This window comes from Bos indicus x Bos taurus, chromosome 28 (genome assembly GCF_003369695.1).
Source record: "Bos indicus x Bos taurus breed Angus x Brahman F1 hybrid chromosome 28, Bos_hybrid_MaternalHap_v2.0, whole genome shotgun sequence".
NCBI lineage: Eukaryota > Metazoa > Chordata > Mammalia > Artiodactyla > Bovidae > Bos > Bos indicus x Bos taurus.
In genome coordinates, this window is record NC_040103.1 from 9,472,918 (window position 1) to 9,493,719 (window position 20,802).

General features: G+C 40.3%; 1 protein-coding gene across 3 annotated transcripts in view; it reads left to right on the forward strand.

Annotated features, from left to right (window-relative positions):
* The window catches only part of MTR (5-methyltetrahydrofolate-homocysteine methyltransferase), a 131,795-nt gene that overhangs the window by 22,787 nt on the left and 88,206 nt on the right, over positions 1-20,802 (forward strand). For 2 of the 3 annotated variants that reach the window (XM_027531013.1, XM_027531014.1), the window contains exons 4-13: positions 2,583-2,652; positions 4,640-4,732; positions 6,082-6,188; positions 8,489-8,548; positions 9,318-9,412; positions 12,727-12,827; positions 13,848-13,909; positions 14,963-15,030; positions 17,130-17,209; positions 19,828-19,940. In XM_027531013.1, coding sequence (XP_027386814.1) covers positions 2,583-2,652; positions 4,640-4,732; positions 6,082-6,188; positions 8,489-8,548; positions 9,318-9,412; positions 12,727-12,827; positions 13,848-13,909; positions 14,963-15,030; positions 17,130-17,209; positions 19,828-19,940 — 849 coding nt within the window. Of the gene's footprint in view, positions 1-2,582; positions 2,653-4,639; positions 4,733-6,081; positions 6,189-8,488; positions 8,549-9,317; positions 9,413-12,726; positions 12,828-13,847; positions 13,910-14,962; positions 15,031-17,129; positions 17,210-19,827; positions 19,941-20,802 lie in introns of those variants that run through there. The other variant, XM_027531016.1, reaches the window with a different exon arrangement.

A 20,802-nucleotide genomic window follows, 5' to 3' on the forward strand; every position in this document is an offset into this window, starting at 1 on the left:
TGGTAGTTGCTAGTGAGAAAACCAGCCAAACCTGCAGGGTCAAGCTAATATCTAGTTATCTGTTGTTTGTGGTCAGACAGAGGAAATGGTTGGAATCTCTTCGGCTTGTAACCATAACAGCCCAGTCATTTTCCAGCTGGTTTCTTTTGTGGACAAGTGATAATCAAATAAAAATGATGCTTATTATGCAGTAATTGAATAAAAGCATAATGGTTGGCCATGTGTGCAGTTTTGTGAAGCCTTTTTAAATTGAGTGACAGATCTGGTTTCCCTTTTTAAAAAAATGGTGGCAAAATACATGTAACATAAAATTCACCATTTTAACCATGTTTAAGCGTGCAGTTCAATGGCATTACATATATTCACATTGTTTGCTGTGCCACCATTACCACCATCTATCCATGGAACGCTTCATCTTGTAAAACAGTAAACTCTATACCCATTAAACAATAATTCCCAATTTTCCCTTCCCCCAGCCCTTAGAAACCACCATTCTGCTGTCTGTCTTTGTGAATTTAGTTCCTAGCTGCCTCATGTAAGTGGATTATCAGTATTTGTCCTTTTGTGACTGGCTTATTTCACTTAATGTCCCCTAAGGTTCACTCATGCTGTAGCATGCATTGGAATATCCTTCCTTTTTCAAAGTTGAATAGTATTCCATTGTATGGATATACCATATTGTGTTTATTCATTCATCCACTATTGGATACTTAGGTTGGTTCTGCCTTTTGGCTGTTGTGGACAGTGTTACTCTGAGCACAGTGTACAGATAATCTGTTTTGCATCTGTGCTCGCATATCTTTTGAATGTATACCCAGAAGTAGAGTTGCTGAGCTATACAGTAATTCTGTTTAATTTTTTGCAAAACTACCACACTATTTTCTGCAGTACCTGCATCATTTTATAAACCCACCAACAGCATACAAGGGTTCCAGTTTTTCCACATCTTTGCCAGCATTTGTCCTGTTTCTTTTTTTTTTTTTTAATAATTCTATTTGTTTATTTTTGGCTGTGCTGGGTCTTCGTTGCTGTGCAGGCTTTTCTCTAGTTGTAGCGAGGAGGAGGTCTGCTCTCCAGTTGTGGTGCTCAGGCTTCTCATTGCGGTGACTTCTGTTGCAGACCACAGGACAAGTGCGGGCTTCAGTAGTTGCAGCTCCTGGGCTCTAGAGCACAGAATTAATAGTTGTGGTACACGGGCTTAGTTGCTCTGAGACATGTGATATCTTCCTGGTTAGAGGATCAAGCCCATGTCTCCTGCATTGGCTGCTGCTGCTGCTAAGTCACTTCAGTTGTGTTCGACTCTGTGCGACCCCATAGACGGCAGCCCACCAGGCTCCCCCATCCCTGGGATTCTTCGGGCAAGAACACTGGAGTGGGTTGCCATTTCCTTCTCCAGTGCATGAAAGTGAAAAGTGAAAGTGAAGTCGCTCAGTCGTGTCCAACTCTTAGCGACCCCATGGACTGCAGCCTACCAGGCTCCTCTGTCCATGGGATTTTCCAGGCAAGAGTACTGAAGTGGGGTGCCGTTGCCTTGGATTCTTTACCACTGAGCACCAGGGAAGCCCTGGATTTGTTTTTGTTTTGTCCTCTTAGCAGGCATCTTAGTGGGTGTGGGGTAAAGGATCTGGTTTCTTTTTAATCAACACAATGCTTCCATATTCAGTTTTTGTAAACCTGATGAAAATAGGTGGCAGAGGCTGAGATTCCTATTTCTGGGTAGAGTTTTTCCCAGACTTGCCTCTGTGTTCAGGCATGTAGTCCTGAGTGCCCTGACACTGATTTCCCTCAGTATTGGGGCTTTGTGAAATCACTTGCCTTTGGGGTTATCAAGGGAAAATGAAATTGTGTCAAATTGCTTTTGTGTTATTTTGGGGCAGGATTGGCAAACTTTTTCTTTAAAAGGCCAGGCAGTAAATATTTTAAGCTTCGTTGGCACATACAGTCTCTGTTGCAACTGCTCAACACTGGCATTATAGTGCGAGAGCAGTAATAGCACGTAAATGAATGGGCTTGACTGTTTCAATAGAACTTGTGGGCACTGCTTTGGACCTTTGTGTATGCTTGCCTTTTAGTCATAAGGAGAGGGTTCATGGCCCTTCTCCAGATCCTCTAGAGGTTAATAATCTACAAAAAGTTCAGACCCACTGTCTCTAACCATTGTATGGTGAAAGAAACCAGGGCCTGAGGGAGTTGCTGAGGGAACTGCCTAGGCAGGTGGTGACAGAGCTGGTTCTGGAACCCAGGTGTCCTATCTCTGAAGCCTGTGGTTTTCCCATTACTGTTTTTTTTCTCAGCATATTTCGTGACATCAGCTTATTCTGATGTGCCAGATGTCCAGAGATTGCCAGCTAGCTCATGGTTTTGGGGAGGAACGTAAAAGTAGTTCCCAAAGACTTGCCCTTCCTGTTGCCTTCATTTCTGGGGCAGCTGGTAGGCCTTATTGGCTAAGATTTTATTCAGACCTCAAATTAATTCACTCTGCATTTTCTTATTGCATAAAATTGAGTTTTAGAAGGTCATGAATTCCTTACTTATTTTATGGAAGAAAAAAGACAAACTAACCCTTGCCATTGATATATTAGGCCTACCGGATGAACATGTGCTCTGCGGGAGTGGCCAGAAAAGCAGCCGAGGACATCTCTCTCCAGACAGGTAAGGAACCTTGTTCTCCTTTTTTTTTTTTTTGCTTTAAAAATCAAAACAAAAAACCAAAGCTGCTTCCTTTGACATTCTTAGCTGTAATAATCTGTGCTTATTGCCCTTTTTCCTTCCGTGACAGCTGGCCTACAGCAACACTGCAGATGCCATCATGTACTTGTTTGTAGGTTACTTCTCTGCAGTTTCATAATCAAGCATTCAACGTCTCTCTGAATTGACCCCATCTCCATCGGTCGGTCTCCTGCTCTGTGTTTATTCGATGTTATGTCTTAATTTTATAGCTGGTACCATGGATTCCCCATGCGTTTACAGCTAAGATGATCTCTCCACCTTCAGAAGCACATCTTCAGGTTACTGAGGCGCAACTGACTGCTGTGGTCATAGTGGTGATCATTAAGATATTTGATCTTATCCCTTTTAAGCTACCCTCATCCTTGAGGTTTACCTTACCTAGGTAAAGAGAGATGGTCTTTGGAGTGTTTTCCACTTCATGCCACTAATGTCTTTGAAGGCGCTGTTGTGTAGCACAGTAGAGTCAGTCTTGCTGGGATTTGAAAAATGGCTCCCCAAAATAACTCACCTCCTGGCTGGCTGCCATAAGAACACTTGGGCACCAGCTGGAGGGGAGGCTTTGAGGGCGGGAAAGGGATAGAAGAAATATATGGAACCCCTTAAGATTTGGAAATGTGAAATTATTGCCAACAGGAAAGATGTAAAGCAAAATTGTTAGGAAGTTAGACACAGCATACTAATGAAGACTGAAGCAATTTATAGGAACTCTGTTTCTGAGAGATAATGTTAAATATGGAAGGGCATAGACTGTTGCCCCAATAGAATCACAGGGCAGAGGATATTCAGTCAGCCAAAGCAGGGAAAGATGAGTGTTTTTCTTATACCAACATTATTGTCCAGCTTGGCAGGGGGGTGGAGGGGGTGGATAAAGAGTATTGTAACCTGCTAAAGGCTGGGTTATCGATTGGTTGGTAAATGGTAAAACATAACCATTTAGTTAAAATCAACACAAGTGATGAGCAGTGTGCCCCCTGCTTCTGTTATGATATGTAAATGAACACAACATGTCAGGCTCTTAGGAGCACCAGGACTCTAGCCTAAAGGAAAGATTATTCAGGAGTTCTTAAAGAGCTATTAAAATAAGATTGGATCTCCTTCATACTTTAATTTCAGGCTTTGTAATTACTCATTGTGATTTAATATTTTCCCCCTGCAAAGGCCCTGCAATACAGCAGTGGGGAGCGTTTCAAGATCAGTGCTGCTGTGAGGAAATTTTGCAGAACCTATGTTCATGACCTGCAAAGTTTCTTAAGGGTAGGAAGAGAGAATTTGTCCAAGCATAGCTGTGGTGATGCTTCCATGGTAACTCAGATGGTAAAGAATCTGCCTACAATGCGGGAGACCTGGGATCGATCCCTTGGTTGGGAAGATTCCCTGGAGAAGGAAATGGCAACCCACTCCAGTATTCTTGCCTGGAGAGTTCCACAGAGAGAAGAACCTGGGAGGCTACAGTCCATGGGATTGCAGAGTTGGACGTGACTGAATGACTTTCACTTTCACATGGCTGTGGTTGAGAGAAAAGGATTACTAACTGAAACTCTTTGAAGCCAGATATGAGAATTCAGGTTTTTTGCATTGGCTTGGAGGTCACATGTGCACATACTTCATGTCTCATAATTTCCCCAGTGGGGTCCAGGACGGCCCTCATAATCAAATATCTATTTGCAGTAAAATCTATGAATTGTCTACTAAGTGAGTAAAAACTATAAATAGCCTCTTGTAGTTGAGGTGAGGTCAAGTTTTGTTGTTGAATTAAGGGAAGAAGTGAGGCTTTTGTGCTTTCTGAATTTCGGAGTGATGGACAAAAGATTGTATTCCTATGTTCTAGGGAAAATCTGATGGCCTATTGACTCACAACAAAAAGGGCAAGCTATTTAGGGGTTTCACACTTGTTTTTCTTTTCCCAAAGGAATTAAGAGGTATGTGGCAGGAGCTCTGGGTCCAACTAACAAGACACTCTCTGTGTCGCCATCTGTGGAAAGACCAGATTACAGGAACATCAGTGAGTATCATATACAATCATTGACCTTGGGCAAGTACCTCGGTGTTTCAGTAATCTGTACATCTGTAATATGGGGCCGGTGCCAGCTTCTGTTTAGGGGTTGTTGTGACTTAAGGGCTTAGCAGTCCCTGGGATGTGGTAGACATTTAAATAAAAGTGAGCTGTTATTAGTCATTGGATTAGTATTATTTATCTTGAGTCTGCTTTCTGTTGTTGTGTTTGGGCTTCTTTATCAGCTGTGGAAATAAAACCAATCAAAATGAAACTTTAAACTGAGAAGTTGAGCAAATATAGATACTAGGCCTTGGTCAGTTTATAGAATAGCCTGCTAGACTCCACTTTATTTGTCAGGGAGCAGTTATAAATAGACTAACATTATATACCAGCATCTGTAAGCATACTTGCATTGAAATTTTATGAGAAGGCTAGAAATCTAGGTCAGTTTAAGCATTAGACTGGAAAAAAAACAAAAAGAATTAAACGGTCAGAGCCAAATAGTAATACCGTGTGTGGTAATGAATTCTGTGTCAAAGACAAGTTCAGGCAAGCGTGATTTGTAGATTTTGGTTCCAGACACACTTTTCCACTAGGAGTTGCTCATTTTGGGTGGACATGTGGCGGAGCTTCTTTTGGTCTTAGTGTGGCAGTGGAGAGCTTTCCTCTCTTGCACTATGTAAGATGAAGTAGGCTACTCTATTGAATATAATGTGCATCTTTCCTTTCCTGGGTGAGAGATAAAATGGCGAGTGGGATACCCTCTGAGATGGAAATAGATAAGACATTTTTAACAAAAAGTTTACCCAGGAGTGATTGTACGCTTTTGTGTTTGAGACTGAAATTGCACACCAGGCAGGTTTCTTCTCTGACAGAGTTGGTGTCAGAGGACAGGCGCAAAATCAGTAGAACCACATTTTACCCAAGAGGGCGTGAGAGAATGTGACTCGACCAGTCATGAATCCACACCAGTGTGACACGTTTCTCTAATTATTCCTCACACTCTTCCCTGAATTGATTGATTAAAACCATCCCTGGAAAGATCTGTTTTAAAGATCTTAAAGTAAGAGCCAGGGCTCAAGAAATCATGTCCCTCCCCACCCAGTCAGTGGCTTGTTCTCTGCTCACATATGGGAGGTGAGCCTGTGTGCAGAGTGTTTAGGAGTGTCTGTGTTTAGTTTGCTGGTTTAACTTCCATCACTGCCATGTTTCTTATAAAATGTGGTGTTGCCCTTCAATTGTGCATACAAACCAGCAATAGGTAGTTCGCCTGGAACCAGGCCTAAATTTGATGTGTCCTGGGCTTTCAAAGGATATTGATGACTGATGTCCTGGGTGTGGTTTGTTTTCTGCAGCATTTGATGAACTTGTTGAAGCATACAAAGAGCAGGCCAAAGGGCTTCTGGATGGTGGAGTGGATATCTTACTCATTGAAACTATTTTTGATACCGCCAATGCCAAGGTGAGTTAAAAGAGGAAAAGGGGGCTGATCTGGGGTGCCGGCTGGGGTGCTTCCCCTCATGAAGTGAGGACATATAACATTATTATTTTATATAAAGAACTTTTTAATTATGAAACTGAATATTTTCATGTATAGCTACTGTATGTGCATGGATGCATAGGTCAGATATATATGCACGATTCTAAAATTAAAGATAAATATATGGAATAAAAAGTAAATATCCTCCCTGCCCCCATTCCCTGGGTATCTAGCTGTCTTCCTTAGGGACAACTGCTGTTCCTGGTGTGGAGGCCCTATGGAGATTCCATTCAGAGAAAAGTATACGAGTGAGTGTGCGTATGTGCTTGTATTCCTTACATACGTACAAAGGTACTTAGTGTGTGGAATAAAAAGTAGCTATCCTCACGCATACATTTTTGACAGTGTCTCTGAGTATAAATTTCTACATGTGAAATTGCTGCGTTAAAGAGTCTGGGCACTGTTACTTTTGATCTCCACCCTCCAAGATTGTACTCATTTATCCTCCAGTCAGGGAGCAGTCCACAGGAATGCTGCTGCTTTCACCATACCCCCTCTATTGAACTTTTTGATCTTTTCCACTCTAATAGGTGAAAAATACTACCTTACTATAGTTTTTATGTATGCAGTATCTCTGTCTGTGGGTTCAGATATGGAAGAGCTTTGGGCATTAGAGGACCTTAGTTTCTGGTCTTGGAACTTAAGAAAACATGGACAGTACAGATTAACACAGCATTCGTGTCTTTACAACCCATTCTAGCTCATATTCTTTTTTGCAGTGACATACACTGTTGGTTCGGAGAAGGCAATGGCACCCCACTCCAGTACTCTTGCCTGGAGATTCCCATAGATGGAGGAGCCTGGCGGGCTGCAGTCCATGGGGTCGCTAGAGTCGGACACAACTGAGCGACTTCACTTTCACTTTTCACTTTCATGCATTGGAGAAGGAAATGGCAACCCACTCCAGTGTTCTTGCCTGGAGAATCCCAGAGACGGGGGAGCCTGATGGGCTGCTGTTTATGGGGTCACACAGAGTCGGACACGACTGAGGTGACTTAGCAGCAGCAGCACACTCTTGGTTCATGGACCTACCTTGTTTATGTGAGGCTGTAGAAGTAGAGGCTTCATATTTACGTCTTTTTAGTTTTGATTGAGAGAAGGAAGAAAAAGAGTAGCTCTTCAGCTCTTCCTCAGGGGAAATATTAGTTCATGGGTGGACTTCCAGTCAGCGTTTGTTTTGTTGTAATATGTACAGTGGAAGCATAAGCTGGAATCAAGATTGCCGGGAGAAATATCAATAACCTCAGATATGCAGATGACACCACCCTTATGGCAGAAAGCTAAGAAGAACTAAAGAGCCTCTTGATGAAAGTGAAAGTGGAGAATGGAAAAGTTGGCTTAAAACTCAACATTCAGAGAACTAAGATCATGGCATCTGGTCCCATCACTTCATGGCAAATAGATGGTTAAACTGTGGAAACAGTGTCAGACTTTATTTTTTGGAGCTCCAAAATCACTGCAGATGGTGATTGCAGCTATGAAATTAAAAGATGCTTACTCCTTGGAAGGAAAGTTATGACCAACCTAGATAGCATATTGAAAAGCAGAGACATTACTTTGCCAACAAAGGTCCGTCTAGTCAAGGTTATGGTTTTTCCAGTGCTCATGTATGGATGTGAGAGTTGGACTATAAAGCTGAGTGCTGAAGAATTGATGCTTTTGAACTGTGGTGTTGGAGAAGACTCTCGAGAGTCCCTTGGACTGCAAGGAGATCCAGCCAGTCCATCCTAAAGGAGATCAGTCCTGGGTGTTCAATGGAAGGACTGATGCTGAAGCTGAAATTCCAATACTTTGGCCACCTGATGCAAAGAGCTGACTTATTTGAAAAGACCTTGATGCAGGGAAAGATTGAGGGCAGGAGGAGAAGGGGACGACAGAGGATGGGATGGTTGGATGGCATCACCGACTCAATGGACATGGGTTTGGGTGAACTCCGGGAGTTGGTGATGGACAGGGAGGCCTGGCGTGCTGCGGTTCACGGGGTCACAAAGAGTCGGACATGACTGGGGGACTGAACTGAACTGAATATGTACAGTGTTACCTTGAGAAGGGGGTGTGGGTGTTGTATGTCACATGGGGGACTTGTTTCTCCTCCCCAGAGAGCGTGATATGTGTCTTATCTGAAGAGGCCTTGGTAAAAGGAACATTCTGATCAGCCTGTTAGACTGTGACCTTTGACACAGTCTCTCAGTAACAAAGATGTCCCTTTTTCTCCCTGGCAGGCAGCCTTGTTTGCAGTCCAAAAACTTTTTGAAGAGGAGTATGTTCCCCGGCCTGTCTTTGTAAGTCCTAAAGTATTTGCTTGATGAATTTCGTGTTTTTTTTTTTTTTTTTTAATGTCATCATTTTGAGGGTGGGGTTTTAGTTTTCCTGACACAGAACTTTTGAGAGTATTGATCATCTTTTAGGAACCAACTATTTTAACTTCCTCTCTTTACCTCCCTCCTACCATCACTTCAAACCAATAGCAGTCTTATCTGCAGAAATGTGAAGACAACGAATCTAGAGATGGTTGGTGAAAGGCAGGCTATTCCAAGGAAGCCTGGCTGAATTGGTCCCCAGAGTCAAAGGCTCACTGTCTCTAGGGCCCGGGGAGGGACGGACTTGAAGCTGACCATGAAGCGTCCACCACCAGAGACAGCAGACTGCCAGTTCACTGATGCACTAGGCAGGCCCGCACTGCTTGCTGAGAATAGATTAGAACTCACAAGCGTTGTTAGACGAATCAGATGTTGAACAGCAAGAGACCAGGATAACCTTAAATATCTGTGGAAAGTCCTCTCCAATGGGACTGGTGGTGTAAATCCTAAAGCTTTTTTGGGCACTGCTTTTGCCTCCCTGACTTTCCCTTTTCTCTGTTTCTTTGGCTTTCCAACCTCTCCCCTGGGCACTCATCTGTTTCCAACCATGGTTAAACAGTGTTGCCTTAGTGCTACAGTTCTCTTTCATGTTTGTTTGTTTGTTTGTTTTTAAAGCTTCTTAGTTTTATTTTGTTTTTGAGACTGTATTCTTAAGTCTATGTGGTTGACTGAGTTTACTTTTTGAATTCAGATTTCAGGGACAATTGTTGATAAAAGTGGGCGGACTCTCTCTGGCCAGACTGGGGAGGCATTTGTCATCAGCGTGTCTCATGCAGACCCACTCTGGTGAGTGATCATTCTTTCCTGCCTCCATTCCTTTTGGGGTTCATCTCTTCTAGTGACTACGGCCTGTGACCTTGGAGTGAATTGCTTCTTCATATTCCCTCCGTATCACTTGTGTGAAATATCGACTTTCCTTGAGGTATATTCTGACTGCCCTGAGGACATCAGAAGACAACCTAAATGAATCAATTTGAGTTACTGGGAGAGTTCTTATACTCCTTGGACAAGCCAGAGAGTTGCCTTTTTGTCTGTGAATGTTCCCCTTATAGTTTAAGACTGCCTTGGCCCAGTAAAAACACTTTAAATCTATTATCAGCACTTAAAAACAGTAAGGTTTTTTCACTCTCTGCTTGTGGAGCAACCAGAAACAGCCTAGCTTGGAATAAGGTGAAACAGCCTAATTTGGAATACAGTAGGAATTCGAAAACTTAGATTTTTATCTTTAAAATTAACATGGCCGGGATTTTCCTGGTGGTCCAATGGCTAATACTCTGCACTTCCAATGCAAGGGGCCTGGGTTCAAACCCTGGTCAGGGAACTAGATCCCACATGCTGCAATTCAAAGTTCTGATGCTAAACCAAAGATGGAAGATCCCGAGTGCAGCAACTAAGACCCATTGCAGCCAAAAAAATATATAAATATTTTTAAAAATTAATATGGCTTTTGCATTGTATTTTAAGATATCTCTATATTTTTCTGATCAAAATGGTGATGAGATGGAAGCTCTTAGAGTATACACAGTTTCTTCCTTTGCCTTGTCCATGCGTGGACTACCTCTGCCTGGAGGCTGTGCCTGCCCTGCATTCTCACCCCAACACATGAGCCTTTTAAGTCCATCCCTAGGGTCCTCTCCAGGGACGCTTCCCTCGCTTACCAGCCCAGGTCAATGTTCTTCTCAGAGTGCTCTGTGAACTTTTATTATAGTGTTGGCCATAAAAATAAGAGTCGTAGACGTTTATTGGGAGTTTGCTGTGTGCCAGGCTCAGTTCTAAGTGCTTTATGCTCTTTTAATTTTGGCAACAACACCTTGAGGTAGCTGTTTGCTCTTCAGATCTTTTGTTTATTTTTTTTGAGTTGGGTAGTTTTCTTATTGTTGAGTTTTAAGAATTAAAAAACAAAAACCAGCAACTTTGAATACCATATATGTGTTTTACAAATATTTGCTCCCAGCCTATGGCTTGTCTTCTTATGCTCTTAAAGTCTGCTCTTTCATTGGACAGAGTTTTTAATTTTAGTGAAGTCCAGCTTATCAATTTATTTTTCTTTCATGGAACCTACTTTTGGTACTGTATCTAAAACTCATTGCCAAACCCATGGTCACGTAGATTTATCTCTTGTGTAATCTTTATATACATATTTATATCTTTAATAGTTTTTCAATTTACAGTTAACCATGTTGCATTAATTTTATGAAAGATGTAAGATGTGTGTCTAGATTAAGTTGTCAAATGCGAATGTCCAGTTGTTCCAGCACTGTTTCTTGAAAAGATAGTCCTTTCTCCATTGGATTGCCTTTGCTTCTTTGTCAAAAGTCAGTTGATTATGTTCCTAGATTCTATTCTGCTGCGTTGCTCTGTGCTCTCATCAATACCAGAGGTTCCTTTAGCTTTTTAATGCATCTTGAAGTCGGGTAGTATCAGTCCTTCAACTTTGTTCTTCTCCTCTAGGAACTGTATTAGCAGCCGTTTACTTCTTCATGTAAACTTTAGGATCAGTTCATTGGTATTCACAAATAATTTGCTGGATTTTAATTGATGTGTGTGAATGTATATAAAATTGGGAAAAATTGAGGTCTTAAGTATAATAAATCTTCCCGTTCATGAACTTAGGATATATCTCCATTTATTTAGATCTTCCTTGATTTCTTTCATCAGAGTTTTGAAGTTATACACAAGTATTTCATTTGTTTTGGTGCCATTGTAAATATGTTATGTAAACTGTTATGTTTTGTATTTCAAATTTCAATTGCTCATTGCTAGTGTTTAGGTAAACAGTTAACTTTTGTATATGAACCTTGTACTTTACAGTTTGGGTTCAGAGAGCATTTTAGATGATTCTTTGGAATAGTAATAGATAGTCTTACCTGTGAAAAAAGACAAATTTGTTTCTTCCTTTCCAATCTGCATACCTTTTATTTTCCATTTTCTCTTAATTCCCTCTTAGGACTCCCAGCATGACCTTTAGCAGGAGGTGAAAGAAGTCATCCTTACCTTGTTCCAGATCTTGTGGGAAAAACATTTAATTCTACATCACCAAATAGATGTGCTTTATCCAGTGTGAGAAGTTTTCTTCTGTTCCTAGTAAACTAGGAGTTTTTTTTTTTTATCACAAATGGCAGTTGTGAATTTGTTAAATAAACTTTTTATTGTGGAATAATTTCAGATTTGCATAAAAGTGGCACACATGGTACACAGAGTTCCTGTGTGCTCTTCAGCTAGTTTTTTTTTTTTTTAATCTAGTTTTTTCTAATGTGACATCTTGCATTACCTGTGATACTTTCAGCAAAACTAAAAGCATATTACTGTTATCTAAACTCCATACTTTATTTAGGTTTCAAGTTTTTCCACACTGTTCTTTTTCTGTTCCAGGTCTAATCTAGTATATCACATTGCACTAAGAAATCATAATAAAGGGAAAAAAAGTTAAATATGAAAAAATAAAAGATGACATAGTCCCAGTCAAGTTAATTCTTGAATTCCTGAAGGCCTTGGCAGCTCCCGCTGAGAGTGGCTTTGTAGGGGTTTTAGCAGCTCTGCTTTGATCTGTTTTGAATCGCAGTAAGTTTCATTTGCAAAACACAGAGCTCCTTGGTTGCAAGTAAACCCACTTAATTTATAAGAGGACAAATTCTAAGTCCAAGATCATGTTGCAAGTCAGTTGGATCAAGGGCCAAGTCTTGGTCTTCTAGACGCCCAAAGTGGCTTCCATATACCATTAATATTCCATCTACCTGCAAGATCTTCCTTTTTCTTTCTCTGCAGTATTGCTTTCCAATCAATGTTTATTAGTGGTGGTAATTTGCAGACATTTTTGTTTCGTGGTATACCAGTGATGAAACTGTGAACTTATTTTTTTATTTATAGTGTGGATCCTTAAGCTGTAAGATCATCTGTTGGAGACATGGGCGGAAATATTTAGTGCTGCAGGGAACATCAGTGAGGTGGCTTTGACTGGAGCTGAATTAAATGTGCTTCAAATCAAGAGATTTATTATCTGCTTGGTTTTAAATATACTCCTTTCCTCATCATAACTTTGTATGTGTATAAATATTTAGAATAAAAGAGGGTGCTTCTAATCTCTTCTTTTTGTTTTTCAGCATTGGATTAAATTGTGCTCTGGGTGCAGCTGAAATGAGACCTTTTATTGAAACAATTGGAAAATGTACAACAGCTTATGTTCTCTGTTATCCCAATGCAGGTATGTGTTTCAGGGGAGTCATACATAGGAGAATCCAGATACACAAGACCTGAGTAGATAGGGAAGCAGATCTGGATTAAAAGAGTTTGTTTTGTAGATCTTAGGATATAGTCAGCTTTTAATAGGAATTTTTTAAATGAAGAATACTTGGGTCTGGACAACTGTTTCCGTCTAGATATGAAAGAACAGTTTGGCTCAGCCTGAAAGTGTCAGAAGTGGACAGAGCTTGGGGGAATGAAGCCTCATTGCTTAACTGACCAGAGTCTTGGAATTGGTGACAGTGCTTGCCATGTGGGCGTGGCCAAAGTGATGGGCGCAAAGACCCTGTGTGAGAGCCCTCTTTGTTCCCCTGTATCAACAAATGAGCAGATAAAGAACCTGTTACTTTTCCTCTTTTTAAGTTAGGACTTCAAATTTATGGTATATAAAAATTCCTAAGATAAATGTAGACAACTTTTAAGCTGTCCTTTTAATATTGATAATCCATCCTGGGTTAACCAGATTTCCTGGTGTATGTTTTTGAGCATTAGGAATAAGATAACTAGAAGTGGATAATAAATAAAACAGGAAATTGGGTGATTAGATGCTGAAGTCTTACTTGGGAAAACTTACTTGAAAGGGGATGGGCTGTGTTTTGGTTGTTTTTAATTGCATGCCTGGTGCTTGATAGTTCAAAGGATGTGTGGTACTCCCTCAAACCTTGCCCCCTGGCAGCTAGGTGACTAGAATTAATTTCCTTTATAGGAAGGGGAGGGCCAGAGGTAGAGGAATTCAGTCCCATGTAGTAGTGAAGCTTTTCTTTGAAATGGAAAAGAAATAATGGTATTTATTTTCCTCTGTGATTTTGTTGTTGTTTGATATGTTGTCTCTGTACTTACGTTTAATATGAATTGTTATTTTTTTAAGTAATCTTGCTTTAATTATAAATAAAAAGTTTGCTAACCTTTTAACCTAAAGCCTTTACAAATACTATGTCTGTTTGTGAAAATTTCCAGTAATGGTTGAAATATGCTTTCTTAGGTCTTCCCAATACCTTCGGTGACTATGATGAAACTCCCCACGTGATGGCCATGCATTTAAAGGTCACGAATCCTCTTTCACTTGGTTTTTAAGAGATAAAGAAATGGAATTTTTGATTTAGAATATTTAGATGTAGACTTTGCCTCTAAAGAAAACCCAATATATAAGTATATATAAGTATATAAGAAATAAAAGCTTAAGATGAATGAATATGATGGAGGCAGAGGAAGGGGCTTGCTGTCAGCATCCCTCTCATAGTAGAAACAAGTGGATTCTCAGTGAGGTCAGACCCAAACTAACTGAAACTCATCCTCTGAGCACTCCCAAGTGGTCTTCTCCACCCACAAAACTGCTGGGTGGCGTTGACATCTCTTTGCTCCCCATTGTCATCGCCCCCGCTCTCGTTCTCTCCATACACCTTCCATCTTTGAAGTCCTGGTTCACAAAACCGTATTGCCCACAACTCCTCCTTATTTCTAACCCCTGGGTCTCTTTTCCTCATTCCTTGGATTTTTAGCTTCTGGCTTATTGACATTGTCTCCTCTTCTGACTTAATTCTTATGATTTCAGTACCTTATGTAGATGCTCTTTTCAGTACTGTCACTTCTCAGTTCCTTGAGTTCCCTCTCGGTTATCTTTTCCTTCAGACCAGCTGTGGTTAAACTCCCGACCCACATTATGCATTATGTAACCTCTATCACTTGCGATCATTGGAGTACTTGAAATGTGGTTATTGTGACTGAGGAATTGAATTTTTGATTTTTTCAACATTTGAATTTAAATTTAAATACTAATAACTTAGATGTTATTGGAAAATACATTATTCAGTTCATATTCATTCTGCTCAGCATATAGGTAAAAGAAATTTTTATTATGATCAGATAGGCAGATGTCTCATTGCATTTCATCTGAACTGTTCTCTGCTTTTAAGTATCTGAGTCTTGTGAAGGCTTTATATCTAGAGTCAAATATGTTTAGCTCTCTTTTAAATGTAAAATTAGTTATTCAGGAAATGTGGATGGTGGTGAACTTAGAATTGATGCTGAATTGATGGTGAATTGATGGTGGTGAACTTAGAATTCAGATGAGCTCTCTGAAACTTTTTCTAAATGCAGGATTTTGCTGTTGATGGCTTGGTCAACATAGTTGGCGGATGCTGTGGTACGACACCAGATCATATCAGGTGATAATCACTTCTAAGTGTTTAATTTTTTGTTATGGGATGAATTGTGTCCCCCTCAAAATTCATAGATCGAAGCCCTAATCCCCAGTTCTGAATGTGACAATAGTTAGAGGTAGGGTGGTTAAGCAGGTAATTAAGGTAAAATGAAGTCATGTGAATAGATCCTGATCCAGTGTGTGACTGGTGAGGACACACACACACAGGAGGGGACCCTGTGAAAGCACAGGGAGAAGAGGGTCATTTAGAAGCCAAGGAGAGGAAACCAGTCCTGCTGACGCCTTGACCTGAGACTTCTAGCCTCCAAAACTTTGAGAAATGAATCTTGCTGTTTAAACTCCTTAGCCTGTGGTATTTCATTATGGCAGTCCTAGCAAACTAGGATACTTTAATTTTTATAAAGTACAAAAATAATAAAATGAAATCCCATGTGCCTAAGATGTAATTTTCATAATTTTCAGCATTTTGCTATTATTTTATCTATTTTCTAACTTCGTTTTCCCCTTTAGATGATTATAAGCAAATGCTAGCTATCTTAACACTGTACCTTTAAATACCTGATTAATATTCCAGTGTTTACTTCCAGTGCTCAAGGAAGGACAGCTCATATGTGGAGAAATACCTGCCTCCACTAGATTCTTTCATGGACAGAAAAGACAGTAAGCAGCAAGCACATTGAGGTCAAGAAGAGTATCTTCACCTCACCTGGCACAGTCACCGCTTAATCCAAGTTGTTGAGGGTTAAGGAAGGGAGTGTGAGACAGGACATGGTGAAGGGTATGGTTAAGTCCCTGCAGTTTCATGATTAATCCTCTTATAAAGAGGGTCGGAATTGAAAAACAATTGGAGTGAAATATAGTTGAGGATTGTTTCTGTTTTTTTTTTTTTTTCCTAAAGTGACTGATGATCATATTTTGAGCTAGTCACCTGACTGTTCTGCATCTGTTTCATACCTATAAAATATTCACTTTGTGAATTGCCTAATGTTGCACTGCTTTTGTTGACCTCTGTGATAGACTCTATTAAGAGTCTATAATTTTTTAAACATCTTTTAAATACTATCTGAAAGCTATTAATAGTTGAGGATAGCTTATCTTTGGATCTCTTTTTGTTTTTAAGGTTATCGCCTCCTTTATAGGGCTTCCCTTGTGGCTCAGCTGGTAAAGAATCTGCCTGCAAGGCGGGAAATCTGGGTTTAAACCCTGGGTTGGGAAGATCCCCTGAAGAAGGGAAAAGCTACTCCCCACTCCAGTATTCTGGCCTGGAGAATTCCATGCACTGTATAGTCCATGGGGTCACAAAGAGTCGGACATGACTAAGCCACGTTCACGTTCACTTTCTTCCTTTATAAAAAGAGTTGCTTCAAAAATACCTGTGTGTGTGTGTGTGTGTCTGTTTATCTATCTCTGTATATGTATATTTGCTGCTTTTATTTTGTCATTCACATATTAATTTGGGGGGCTGTAGTGAATGGTTCATACTGGTCCTGATCAATTTAGTAGAGCAGGCAGATTTTTCAAGGCTGAATAGAGACATATTTCATTGAAGCCGAGAAGGTTCCAAAGAGTATGAATAACTAAAACAAATTTCCATGAGTAGTTATTTTGGAGTTTTAGTGATGTCTTACTCTGAATCCTCTCTACTGTGTGTGTGTGTGCTTGAAAAAAAATACCTAAAGGATTTAATTTCCTTTGCTCTAGGCATCTCCTCTCCTCTTTCTCTTCCTTCTCAACAATGAAGCCTTTTCTTTCTTTTAAATTACTGTGTGGCTTAAGGACATCTTCAGGTTTGGGAAAGGTCGAGGAGATTTGCTGTGTGCATTTGTGTAAACTGTCTCATATCTGTAGGTGCATGTTTGTAGGTTCACGTCTGAGCATAGAAACTGGTCCAGTCCATACACAGCAGATGGGACAGATACAGAAATGTGAAATATTATAGATTCAGTTTCTGCATTACTGAGAGAACTAAAAAGCACAATTGCTGCTGCACATTTGGAACTAGGTATATAATTATGTTAAACAGACTAAATGTCATAGCTGGAAATCAGCTTAATTGAATTTTGTTCTGAGTTAATGGATATTGTGTTTTCTCTTTTAACTCAGAGAAATTGCTGAAGCTGTGAAAAACTGTAAGCCTAGAGTTCCACCTGCCACTGTTTTCGAAGGGCATATGCTACTGTCTGGTAAGTTGTAAAGGTGTGATTTTTTTGTAATTTCAGAAATCGTTTGTAGATTAAGTTTGTATGTTTAGTCTACGTGGTAGTGATGTTTATGTCAAGGAACTTGTTTATTAGGTCAAAGAAGACTATGTGTTTTTCTTGGCACTTAAATTCTGGCAAAGAACCCATTGTGTTTTTTAGGGATGGGAGCAGGAAGATACTTCAGGGAAATGTGAAGGAAGGCACAGGTAGTGCCTTTGGTCAGAATTATTGTGCACTGCTTTGAAAATGTACGTGGAGCACAGCCTAACAATTTTAATTGTCAGATTTGCTGCTAGTTGCTAAAAAATCTAGCCCAGGCTCAAGGTTTTTTAATGATGGTAGTCTCTTCCTAGAAAGTTTTATGTGCTTCTAAAATATCATTGACCTGCTCTTATGTTGAGTATGTGTTCAGGACTTTACAAACAGTTGTAATATCTATTATTTGTTTTGTTCTCAACAGCCCTGTGGGGTAGGCAGCTTCCCTTTTTCAGAATAAGCTTCAGTGTTCAAAAGAGTGTTGGTAAAATAGGTTATCATGCCAACAATTAGAAAAAAAGCTTTAAATTTTTTATTTTTTCCCACAACACTTTAATGTTGTATTCTTAGAAAATATCTTTAAGCAAAAAAGAAAATGTATATACAGTTTCTTAGAGAACCTGCAAATAGCACACACGAGGAATTCTGCACCCTAACTGAGAATTTAACATTTCTCTAAACTGATGTATTTTTGTTCCATACGTCTCCTAAGAAAAGTGAAATAAAGTACAAGTTACAGTAAAAGTAATAACTACTTTTTTCACTCTGAACATACTGCATAGAATTAATCCCAGTGAGTGAGATGAAGTTGAGTTAAAAATATACCTCTTCAGTCTACCCTTTTTTTCCTTTTTATTCTCCAGAAGATAGGATAAAACTAGAAGAAGAGGGATTTGTGATTTATGATACACCCCCTACCCTGAAAAGGGGGCTTTTATTAGAGAGAGGTGTGGTGGAATAGTTTATTTCATCCTCAGATCTTACTTCGGCCAAAGTGTAAGTTGTTCAGTTGTGCCCAGCTCTTTGCGACTCTGTGGACTGTGGTCTGTCAGGCTCCTCTGTCCACGGAATTCTCCAGGCAAGAGTACCAGCGTGGGTTGCCACTCCCTTCTCCAGGGGATCTTCCCCACCCAGGGTTTGAACCTGGGTCTCCCATATTGTAGGCAGATTCTTTACCATCTGAACCACTTCAGCCAAGGACTAAGTTAAAATGGTTAACCTTCGCCACAGTTGAAATAGGAGATAACCATTTAGTTACGATTTTAAAAAGAGTTTCTATATGTAAGAATGAAAGAATTCTTTCTTCTGATTTGAATTTCATGTGCTATTTCTAAATTGTTTTAAAAAAACACCTTCAATCAGATTTTAGAAGAATAACATCAAACATACTCTTTTTAATTGTTCTTTTATAAATTGCAGGCTTGAGAGCAAATGTAGTTTTTCTGTCAGATGCTTCACATTCATAATAGATCAGAAGTGCTTTGTGTGAAATGCTTTTAGAGCAAGGCAGTAGGGCCTCTCCAGCATTTAAATGTTGGCAGCCTGCTTGTGTGTCCTGGGAACTCCAGGTTCTAACTAAAGATCAGGGATGCCCTGAGGCTGGCATGGGGGAATGAGGCCGTGAGGATGGTACCAATGGGGAAGGAAATCACTGGCCCGAACTGGGAAGTGATAGTCTTCCAAGCCAGGGAACAAAAGACCTGGAGCCCTTTCGTAAGCTGAAGCCTCCGAGACAAGCCCCCTGGGGTGCTGACTAAAATGGCTGTACAGGCTTGCATCCTGGGGCTAACTGTCCCCAGAGCCTGCCTGTGACCATCTAGCAAGGCTTCTGCTCCTAATACTGTAAATATTAAGTAGAACAAAAACAGTTAAAGGTCATTTCCTCTGGTAGTACTTTATACTGCATGTTGCTTTTTTCCTCAGTGTAACATATCCATAGTAATTATCTGATATTTGCCGCTAAATCAGCCTTTAACGGGGAGATGTTATTGTCCCTTGACAAATAAGGAAGGAGGAGCAAAAAGCCTAAGTGGCTCGCCCAGGGTCAGCTGTCTCCCAGTGTTCAGCCCGAGTCCTTCCTAGTGACCCTGTCTGGCCTTGCTGATTATTGGTTCTTGCCCTCTGGATCAAAGAGATGAGATAAAACTCTAAATACACTGTTGGTAGGATTAAGAAAGCTTACTCCCTCTGGCTTCGAGCCCATGTCTGAAGGGACAGCTGGGGAGCATTCCTTTAGATTCTAACCTCATGGCTTTTGCCCCAGACTCTTGGTTACATAAGAATATGATGATAATTTTGCTTTGTTACTCAGAGCTGGTTACGATTCAGCTCTTTAGAGAAATTTGCAATTTCCAACCCTGAAATATTTCTTCTTTTGAGAGTTCTGGTTATAAACGTAGAGACTTGTACCGTGTTTAAATATCCCTAGGGGAAAAGGCCATGCCTAGCTAGTCAGATGGGATGTGGCATAGAAACTTCTTTTCTATCTCACGACAACATTTGTTTTCTGTCTCTTGTCTTTACATGTATTTTCAGAAAATTTTCAAAATACTTCTCCTTTTAAGGTCTAGAGCCCTTCAGGATTGGACCATACACCAACTTTGTTAACATTGGAGAGCGCTGTAACGTTGCAGGATCCAGGAGATTTGCTAAGCTCATCATGGCAGGAAATTATGAAGTGAGCATCATTAATAAGACCCTTGAGGCATCCGCCATGTATTTTGGCTAAGACAGCATGTAAACAAAGCTGCTCTGCCTTTGATAGCATTGTTAGCAGAGCTACCAGACAGTGTGAGAATGGTAAAGTGTGTTTGCAGCCGGCCAGGCTGGTGGGAGGATGAGGCTTCGAAAAATCAAAGCTGCTCTTGTTGATATTTGTTAAAAAAATGCACTCGAGGTATGAAATGGGATGAGATGGGAGGGACCCAGGTTCTAGCTGTTTCTATTAATTGTGAAATTTTAAAAGTTTGAAGATACTGTTCATTTCAGCTTCTCACAAATCCTTCAAAGAAATGGAAAGCCAGGAAAATTCCTATTTATATTCTCATGACCACATCAGATACTGACCAGCATGGTATTATTGATTCTATTCACTGTAAACTACAATAAACAAGCAAACACAAAAGAAAGAATAGGCCCTGCCTTGAAAAGTTTTGCCCTAGTGTTCTTAAACTTGATCATTCTATGAATGAGCAGAATTTAATCCAGAGAGAGCCCACCATGGACCGACTTCTTTTTTCTTATGCAAATATGAAGTTAAATCACGGAGGAATCTGATCTGGGCTTTAATGATTTTATTTTTTTCATTAACCTTCTCTCATTTTAAGATTTTAAAACCTTTAGATCTTCAGCAACCAGTATCAAAGTAGACTTAGTTTTAGTCACAGAGAAAGTGTGCATTTATCATCCTTTGCTGCTGCTGCTGCTAAGTCGCTTCAGTCGTATCCAACTCTGTGCGACCCCATAGACGGCAGCCCACCAGGCTCCCCCATCCCTGGGATTCTCCAGGCAAGAACACTGGAGTGGGTTGCCATTTCCTT